We start from the raw sequence: 10,257 nt of genomic DNA on the forward strand, positions 1-10,257 counted from the left end.
CCAGAGTGCTCCTCGCAATGTGCCCATTGCAATGAAAGCGACTGTGAAGGCCCAGCTGGACAAGTATGAGGCCGATGGCCACATGACATCTGTGACTGAACCAACTGACTGGATCAGCAATATGGTCATAGTGAAAACAACAGAGAAGCTGAGGGTCTGCATCAACCCAAAGCATCTGAACCAAGCACTGAAACGATCCCTCTACATCATGCCGACACTAGAGGATGTCCTCTACAAGCTTCCCAAGGCCAGGATTTTCACCTTGGTGGATGCCCGAGATGCATTCCTTCAATGCAAGCTGGACGAAGAAAGCAGCTTCATGACTACCTTCTGGACCCCCTGGGGTTGGAAACGCTGGCTCAAGCTCCCGTTTTGTTTCTCAGTGGCGCCTGAGATATACCAACGCAAGCAGCACGAGTTACTGGCTGGGCTCAAGGGTATTGAACCCATCGCCGATGATGTCCTGATCGTAGGCTGTGGTGACACAGACGAAGAAGCAGAACGCGACCACGATGTGAAGCTCCTGACACTGATGGAGCGCTGACGATCAGTTAAGCTTTGTCTTGGCCTGAAGAAGTTGCAGTTCAAGGTGAAAGACGTCCACTTCCATGGCCACATTCTCTCAGCAAAAGGCCTGAAGCCAGACCCAGACAAGATCCGAGCGATCCTCGACATGCCAAACCCGTCTGATTCAAAAGGAGTACAGCGTCTCATCGGCTTTGCAAACTATCTTGCAAAGTTCATGCCACACCTATCAGCAGTCTGTGAGGCTCTGCACCGGTTGCTAGACAAAGACACACCATGGTACTGGCTACCCAAGCATGAGGCTGCAGTGCAGGAGATGAAATCTCTGGCTTTATCCATGCCAGTGTTGCGCTACTACGACGTCACAAAGCCTGTCACAGTCCAGAGCGACTCCATCCAAAGGGGACTTGGATGCTGCCTTATGCAGGAAGGCCAGCCCATTGCGTTTGTCTCGAGAGCGCTCACCCCCACCGAACAGAACTATGCACAATTTGAGAAAGAGTGCCTCAGCATAATCTTCTCCTGCCAGCGATTCCATCACTACTTATATGGTCGAGAGCTGGTCACTGCTGAAACTGACCACAAACCACTCATTGCCATATTCAGTAAACCTCTCCTCAATGCGCCCAAGAGGCTTCAAAGCTCCTGACTCTGCAAAACTACAGCCTGAAGGTCATTTACAAGCCAGGACCAGAGATGTACATCAGCGACACACTGAGCAGGGCAACAGCACAATGTACAAGCAGGGGCACTGCCTATCAGCGGCAGGCCATCTGTTCGCTACAGCAGGAACTTCAAGAATTTCAACAGATCAATCAGGCAGACTACTTAAAAGTCACAGATCACCGCCTAGCCCAGATCAGGCAACACACTGACAAGGACAAACACCTACAGTCACTGAAGTCCATGGCTCTCGCAGGTTGGCCATACCTGAAAGAGGAGACACCTTTCACAGTGAGAGAATACTGGACCTTTCGAGATGAGATCAGCGTTGCTTAAGGCGTCTTGTTCAGAGGTCAGAACGTCATTATTCCCAAATCACTACGTCCAGAGATGCTTACCCGCATACACTCCAGTCACGTTGGAGGTGATGCATGCTACCGCAAGGCTCGTGAAACATTATACTGGCCAAACATGCAAGCAGAAATTAAAGACTTTGTCAGCAGCTGTACCACATGCAACGAGTACGCTGATGAACAGCAAAAGGAAACCATGATGTCACATGAACTGCCCACAAGGGCCTGGAATATCGTCAGCATGGACTTATTCAGCCACAGACAAAAGGACTATCTTCTCATCGTTGATCACTACTCTGACTTTTGGGAAATTGAATTGCTCCCTGACTTGTCTGCAGAATCGATCATAAAGCGCTGCAAGGCTCAGTTTGCAAGGCAAGGTCAGCCTGACAAAGTAATCACGGACAATGGCACACAATTCACGGCACTGTTCAGGCGTTTCGCCCCAGAATGGGAGTTTGACCACGTGACCTCCTTTCCATGACACCCAAAAGCAAATGGCAAGGCAGAATCAGCTGTCAAGATTGCAAAAAACCTGTTAAGCAGGGCCTTGTGTGACTTGGAACATACAAAAAATATAAATAAAATACAAAAAAGAAACAATTTAAGTGCAATTATATTCAGTCTGAAAATATCTTATTATAATGATTCATGAAGATGTTATTCTTTTTGTTATTCACTAGGGTTAGTGTTTTAATAAGATAATTCAATTCAATCAGAAAAATTGGTAATTTTGGAATAGAAGTATTTGGCAACAAGAATTTAAAAAATTAACAATCATTTCAGTGGTTTTGTTATCATTGCAATAGTAACATATATCTTTTATGTTAAAATTATAGGCAGTGTTCATAATGGTAAATAAGTACTTTGCAAGGTTTTCCCAAAATTCTGACACAAATTTACATTCAAAGAACAAGCGAGACAGATTCTCACCTTCTTTTTCACAGAAAACGCAGATATCATCAATAGCCACAAATGTCAAAATCATAGAACTTCATAGGTATATCTTATGCAAAATGTTGAAGTGCACTTCCTTAACTTTGTTTGTTATGCAGTATTTGTATGGCTGTCACAATCTCTGTTCAATCATCACAACCCATCGTGATGTAGCGATCAACAGTGCATCCCACTTGTAAAGCAGCAGCTTCCTCCTGATGGTTTTCTTTATCAATAGCTACCGCGACTATTTTCTTTTTCAATCAAGCGCGTTCTTCCATCCACTGTCTCATAGGGCACACAATGGTTGTTATAATAACTTTTTATCCAGTGCTTTTGGTGTTCATGTATTTCTCATCATGTGAAAACTCTAAGTTATTATGTTGTAATGCAGCTACATTTCAAATAGTTATTTTGAATATGTTCAATTGCTATTATCTGATACTGTAATAATGAATATAGAAGAGGGCATAGTTTAGACATCATGAAAAGAAACATTACCCTCAAAAACATCTTACATCAGAACATTGGAAGGAAGTGCATATAGCTACAGTTATTTACAGATAAGTCATCAACTGTGTGTAACACTTGCTTATCAGAAACACCATTAGTGCAAGCATCCAAAGAGCAGAGAGAGCATCATTTTGTTCATGTATTATTCATTGCCATATCTGCTGAGCTTCTTCCACAGCAGGCGACTCGGATGTTATCAAACACAGCCATGTAGAGCAGTGGATGGATGCACATGTTCAGTGTAGCCAGTCCCTTGGACACCTGGTAGGCCTTGTACACCCAGTCGCAGACAGAGCCAAGTTCGTCAACCTTCTGGTAGAAATAGTAGCTCTGGAGGAGGTGATAAGGCACAAAGGAAATGGCATACATCACAACCACTGCAAACACCATCAGGGCCACCTTCCGTTTCTCCAGGGAGGTGATATTCACATTCCTCCACACCGCCCTCAACACTGCGCAATATGATGCAAATGTGACCAGGAAGGGAATAAAACACCCAGCCACAGACAGAAATACTTTGTAAAACAAGTGAGTGTATGCAACTGCAACTGCATCACTGTTGGTGCAATAGGAGTAGGATACACAACGGGTTTTGTTGGTTCCCTCTGGACATGTGGAGGCAAACTTCAGCACAGGAGAGGAGATGGCTGTCACAAAGATCCAGATGACGACACTGGCAGCCTTGGCTTTGGCTGGGTTCACATGGTTCCGGCTGAAGAAGGGGTACACAATGGCCACATAGCGGTTCACACTGATACACATGATGAAGTAGATACTGACATACAGGTTGCAGGTGAAGAGGAAGCGTTCTATCTTACAGACCGCCACCCCAAACAGCCAGTTCTTGTCCTGCATGTAGTAGACTATGAGCAGGGGCAGGGTGAGGACATAGAGCAGGTCACTGATGGCCAGGTTACAGGACAGCACCACACCAGTGTGCCAGTTGTTCCTCTCCCTGGTCGCCAAGAGTCTCAGGGCAAACAGGTTACCAACCAACGCCACGCAGAACTCAACACCGTACATTGAAGGCAATAACTGCACTTGGAACTTGTCACCATGACAAGAAGAGTTGTAATCCATCATGTTTGTGTATTGATTTCTGTGGGAGATTAGAAAATAGGAGGGGAAAAGGCTGTGCAAATTGTCTCCCAATAGTGGTATTTGTTCATCTCTGTGGAAGAAAAAGGATAAATATGTTCATTATATTCTGAAGTGGAGAACCATTCTTTTATGCAGTTCATCCTGATCCCCTAAGGGGAACTTTGCACTGTGCCAGCCAATACATCAGTCATAACAGTTCATAACATCAATCAGTATCATTCTGTCGCAATACATGTAATAAATTGCTAGTATTAGTAGTGTTAAGATACCTTCAGAGCTGTTGTCTTATCAGAAATATACATCTGTGGTCAAAAATAAATAAAAACACACTGCAGTTCTCCATACTAATGTTGTGCAATGGATAGCAAATAATAATCTAAAATACCATGGACCAAGGTTGTGTAAATCTTAAACCAACAGAATGTCTGTCCAAAACACTTCTCCAGTCTATTCAACAGACAAACACCAGAAGTATGCACCAGTATTCAAAAACAGGTGGTCAATTATAAACGGTTCACATTTACTCCGTTTCTGTCCTTACAATTTACAGATATTTAAATGTATAATGGCAATGACCTCAGAATAAAGACAGATTAGTACTTACTCATTGACAGACAAGGCTACATTTCCTGGGGTAGACGTTCAGAGACCAGTAGAACATCCCATGATAGGTTAGTTACATGTACATGTACAAAGATTTAAAGCAGTCACTTCCTTTTCTGAACTTTCATCCAACCAAATCGACCCATTTGTAGGCATTTTCAAGAAATGTGACCAACACTGCCTGCCCCTTGTTCTATTTGTAGCACAGTACCAAATGAAAAGGTGACAACTCTATGGAACTCCATTTGGACAGCTTATTTTACCTCGGAAGAACAGAAGGTGAGTGAACGTCTGTCATCAGTACCTGAGAATTGGGCGGAGTCCAAACAAACTTTATGCAAATGTAGATCATCAGTGACAAAAATCTATGACTCATAGCATACCTATCGGTGAATCGATGTAACATATGAATTACGAGTGAGTGTAATCAATGTGTAAGAACACCGTAAAAAAATAATGAACGTGTTAAATTATGTGATGTGGAGTCATATTCAGGGCGATTGGTCAAGAAGCTTTTTTGACACAAGTCAAATAGTGTTATTTTACGTGTATCTTTTTGACACGCAAAGACCCAAACGGCGTTCCATACTCAAGTCGTTGTGCATCAGCCTCGGCTCCAGTTTACGGTCATGCTTTGAAGTGAAACCTTGTGGCAGAGGCTACATGAGTCGGCCCCAAGATAAAAAGTCTACACACAACTGAGCTGTACCTTGTATTCAGCTATTTATTTGCCTATAACTTATAACACGCTTAACGCTTATAATATTTTTTTATAAACATGTTCACAAGGCACAAAATTACATCATTGCATTTTCATCCAGTCCTCGAGCTGACTTGTGGCGATACCAATGTCCTTTCATGAAGGAATACATTCCTCTGTTCATGTTGATCAGAAACTGCAGTGACCACAAGCGTGACTCCATACTGCCACCTGATGTTTTACCAGGGTAGAGCACTCAGCGCACATCAATCCAGGGTTATGAAGCTCAGCTCTTCCCCTTCCTCTGTTTGAAGCCCTCCTTCACCCCTCTAGGACCCTTCCTGAAACCACCAGGACGAGGTTTGCCCTTAAACTTAGAACCCCTATCACCCCCAAATTTACTGCCCCCCAAATCTTTTATCCCTGTCACCAAATTTCTTTCCTCCCAACCTTTTGCCCCTGGTGACATCTTTCCAAAAGATTTGCCCCCATCCCCAAATCTCTTTCCCTCTTTCCTGTCCACGTCACCCCCCATTCGGTCTCTGGGTTTCCCTCTCAGACCAGACCGATGAGGTGACTTCGAACCATATTTGTTTTTCCTGTCGTCGCCAGAGAACGGTTTCCTCTTCTTGAAGGGTCCTCCTGAGGGCCTTTCAGGTCTTTGCCTCCTCTTGGCTGCAGGGAACATATCTAGATGGGAGGGAGAAAAATACATATAGAAGGTGATTTTGTCTTCCAAAGTAGCACAAAAATATAGTACAACAAAACAAACTATTGAGACTTGGTTCAGTACTGAAAGAGTATATACCATCATCTGGCTCCTCCCCTACAGCCTGTCTGTAGTACTCTGCCTCGTCGTCAGATTCAACAACCGGGGGCCTGTTATCCTGGTTCCCGGGATCCTCCACTTCAGGGTCATGCTCTTCCTCCTCCTGGCGCTTCCTCTTGATGCCTGCCATGCTTCTTTTCCTGACATTACAGAAACAAACATCACTGTTCCACTCCAACTCAGGTGGAATGAATAGCAGTTACAATGTGCTATAACGCTCACTTGTTCTCCTCCCGTAACGCTTTCTTTTGGGAAACATCCTGCTCTTGTTTTTTCTTCCGTTCCTGCTTTTCTTTCATCTGCGCCTCTTTTCGGATCAGGATCTCCTGAAGCTCTTCCTCAGTCTTGGAGACTTCAGAAAAGACATTCAGAGTGCCTGTATCAGCATTTCACCATGACCAATCAACAGAAACACCCATTCTCAGTGGATGTGTCAGTAAGCGTTTACATTTTTGTTGTTGAAATATCACAGGTAATCGTAGATATATTTTCATCGTGTACATCCCATGGACAGCCAAATAAACAGGAAACTGACAGGTGTACTTACTGACTGCATGGTAGAGAATGTTTCCCTCTCCCATTCCCTCCTCGATCTTCACCAGCTGCATGGTGATGCGTGAGCCTATCTGAAGAGAAAACAAACTGATGCTGTAAAACCCTACCAGAAACGGCTGACAATGTCACATCAGTAGGATCAACCGCTGAAGGCACCATGGTGATAAATGTCAGGATGTGTCAGTAAGCGTTTACTTTTGTGAAATATCACAGGTAATCATAGATATCTTTTCATCATGTACATCCCACGGACAGAAAATGACAAGACAAACGGATGCTATAAACCTAGCATTCATAGTCACTGCCAACACAGGAGCAGACAATTCTATAGAAACACTGGTTACAAGATCAGCCACTAAGTCACCATGGTAATCACCTCAGTCAGTCTCACAGCGCTCTGTTGAGACGCCATGTTACCACGCCCGGAGTAGATCTGTGGCAGTTCCGTTATGTTGTGATCTCCATCTTGCTCTGCTTCACTTTCTGAAAGATTATCTCCTCTGAAAGAAAGTTAGCAGGGTAAGAGAACACATAACAGCTGGCCAAATCAGAATGACTTTGTAGGAAGATCACTTCACAGCCAGCATAGACAAGGTAGTATCACCCAAATAACATTGTGAAACAGCTCAAATTCATCAAAGCAATATTGACAACCCAAACACATGCAGATAGACCAGATAGATCAAGTACAGCAGGAGATACTCTGCAGTCTGATAGGACTGACAGACAGGGCTCTTACTTCATCAGCAGCTCACTGATGTCCTCAAACTTGCTCATGTTGGGGAACTTCTCCTGCATCAGTTTCTTCACTCCTCTACTCATGCCCACAGGGACTACTTTCAGGCTGCTGCAGAGGGGGATAGGGAAAAGGACAAGGACGAGTGTGGACTGAACCATTTAGTCAGCTACTGGGGGGGATTCTGCATGATGGGTGCATCAGTGCGTTTACTTTGAATATACATAATTAAACAGTCAAATCACAATCTGTCATCCTCTGAGCCCAAGCAGTCTTCCTATAGAGTAACCAAGCCACCTTGAATTAAAACGAGTGCACAAAACAGCTTGTATACGTACTAAAGGCAAAATTCAATTTCTTGAGACACTGGATCGTAGTTCAGCAAAGTACATCTTTATGGCGTTGAGGGCTACCTACAAGAAGCAAACCTGTTAAAATGCATACTAATCTGATTCTCATCAATATAATCATAAAGGATAAAAAGATTGTGGGATATCAGAAAGCGTTTACTTTTGAGTGATCGTCACAGATAATCAGAAGACTGTACTATCATCATATTTCACAAATCCCCAATAAAGCAAAAATCCAGGTACTGGTGCCTTTGACATACCTTGTGCACATTGATGGAAGGGAACATGTTTTGGAACATGGTGGCCATAAGTTTGACATGCATGCCCTCCGAGCCAAAGTTATTGAGGACCAGCAGTAGATGATGTGTGAACTGCTGTTCATGCATTCTGTGCCTCTTCAGTGACGAGACCACATCTTTAATAAGGGAGTACCTAAAACGATTAAAAACATATTCAGGAAAACAATTGAAGCCCAAACCCCTATATTTGCTTGTTTCTAGTATTGGGGCTCATCAGTGCGTTTACTTTGAACATATATCACCGAACAGTCACGTCAAAATCTGTCATCCTTTGAGCCCATCTCTTCCAGTAAGTCATATGGGTTTGTGTACTCACCTTGGTCACCCGGAAATGGAGCATAGGGCCTTTAGGCAGCCGAGCAAGCATCTGGAAAGAGAAAAAAAAAATACTCATACACTTGCTAATTTGCCATTAGGATCTAGTAAACAGCCCAACTGTAGATATTGATGCATCAGTGATAAAACATCTTAATCATGAATTCAGATATTCTCATAACTCATCATCTGCACCAGCAATTGGAATAACTAAGGAGGTGGCTAACACAGCATATACTTCATTGATCAATAGCGATAAATCATAAAGCTATTCCCTTTGCCTGCCTTTGAAAAGGCCAAGGGTTTAGAGCAGCTGCAGTGTCTACTGTTAAAGCCCCTCGTGGTACAGTAACGCTTAAAGCCCCTTGTGGTACAGTAACGCATCAGGTGTTGCAAAATGTTGTCTGTTGCAAAATAAACTGTTTACGCCAAACAAAACCCTTTAAGGGTAAAAATATATATAACAAAACATACTTTTTGACAAGAAAAATATGAGTTTCTACTTTACAAAATCAAGTATGTTACTCCCTGTTTAATTAGCTTCAGTTTGGTTCTTAAACAGTAAATGGTTCTTAAACAGTAAAACAGTTTCAATAATGAATACACCCCTGGTGTTTGCAGACTTATTTACCATGTTGACACTGCTGGGCGTCTTGGTGAAGATCATGAAGTGTGTCACTCCCAGTGGCCCTGCTACAGCCACAAAGTTCTTCAGCACATTCTTCTTCCTCACCTGTCAATCACAAGCAGGCAAGACCTCAAATGCAATCCATTATGAGCCAAGACACACTTCCATGTATAAACTCAGAACAGTGGTTGAAAGTTTTATAAAAATTAACACATATATTAAGTAACAAATGTGGCATGCAGTAACGTCACTTTGATTCAAGTCAGTTATAAATACCAGCTTTGAGTTTCATGACATGAACAAACGGACCTTAAGGGATTCTGCAGTGAAGGGCTCCACGACGCGCCGCATGTTCTCCACTAGCTGACCGACATTCTTGCCGACTTGGCCACGGTGAAACACATGAGGGACCGCACGGAACACCTCTTCCACCACATGGTTCGCACTCAAACGTGACTTCCTCTGGTTTTTGGTCTGACATTGAATTAACACGTTCGTTTAAATGGCCACGATACTTCGCTATGTTACAAGCTAACGCCGTTGTGGATGTAATCAGTTACAAATATTTTAATCATTGTTCAGATATTCTCATAAAAACATCATTTTCATCCACCTAACTACATATGCAGATGAGACAATATTAAATATAGTTACCAGTAACTTTATTCCGTTTACAATAATCGTGTCAATAACTAGATAGCTAACGTTATTTAGAAAACTTTAGCTAGCTAACGTTAGCCAACATCTACTTAACCGCTTACCTTTGACTTTCCCATAATGGCAGTTTAACAAAACAATATAATAGAGTCAATAATATAAAACGTCGCTAATGAACCGAACTATCTAAATGTAAAAAGCGAGCAAGCTCCGTTATGCCTCTCTGAGTCCTCCATTTCAATCAGATACTGCTCTTCAACCACGTGGATCTCACTGCGCCGGCGCGTTGTGTGTCACATTGAAAAACGTTCGTCTTGTTCAAATGCCTAACCAAACTTTTGTTTTCAGCTTCCAGTATGTATATTTGGCAACCTACCTGGTGTTGCTAGAGGAATTTGAAGAACATTTGCAATATGAAGTCCAAAAGGTAAAACTTAATTATTACAGTGTAATTACATGTAACAGGTAGTGTAGTTAATTGTAATAACTCAATA

General features: G+C 42.8%; 2 protein-coding genes across 2 annotated transcripts; both read right to left on the reverse strand.

Moving 5' to 3' along the window:
• Positions 1–2,255: 2,255 nt before the first annotated feature.
• On the reverse strand, positions 2,256–5,310 carry LOC112258684 (P2Y purinoceptor 11-like). The gene is made up of 2 exons (XM_042327485.1): positions 4,696–5,310; positions 2,256–4,161 (listed from the first exon to the last, which is right to left on the reverse strand). Exon 2 carries the CDS (start codon positions 4,071–4,073, stop codon positions 3,126–3,128), a length of 948 nt encoding a protein of 315 aa, XP_042183419.1. The 5' UTR covers positions 4,074–4,161; positions 4,696–5,310; the 3' UTR covers positions 2,256–3,125.
• A 90-nt stretch (positions 5,311–5,400) lies between these two features.
• Positions 5,401–10,048, reverse strand: LOC112258686 (suppressor of SWI4 1 homolog). Its single transcript, XM_042327486.1, is given in 13 exon segments — positions 5,401–6,084; positions 6,203–6,363; positions 6,446–6,575; positions 6,771–6,849; positions 7,155–7,278; positions 7,518–7,625; positions 7,853–7,909; positions 7,911–7,923; positions 8,121–8,296; positions 8,481–8,530; positions 9,110–9,211; positions 9,416–9,580; positions 9,868–10,048. Coding segments are annotated over 13 exon segments (1,584 nt in total). The 5' UTR covers positions 9,883–10,048; the 3' UTR covers positions 5,401–5,680.
• Positions 10,049–10,257: the final 209 nt, after the last annotated feature.

The sequence above is a fragment of the Oncorhynchus tshawytscha genome, linkage group LG09 (assembly GCF_018296145.1).
Source record: "Oncorhynchus tshawytscha isolate Ot180627B linkage group LG09, Otsh_v2.0, whole genome shotgun sequence".
NCBI classification, from domain to species: domain Eukaryota; kingdom Metazoa; phylum Chordata; class Actinopteri; order Salmoniformes; family Salmonidae; genus Oncorhynchus; species Oncorhynchus tshawytscha.

Bases quoted from the DNA above. Each gene is read 5' to 3' on its own strand.
- LOC112258684 (XM_042327485.1), bottom strand. From the start codon at position 4,073: ATGATGGATTACAACTCTTCTTGTCATGGTGACAAGTTCCAAGTGCAG.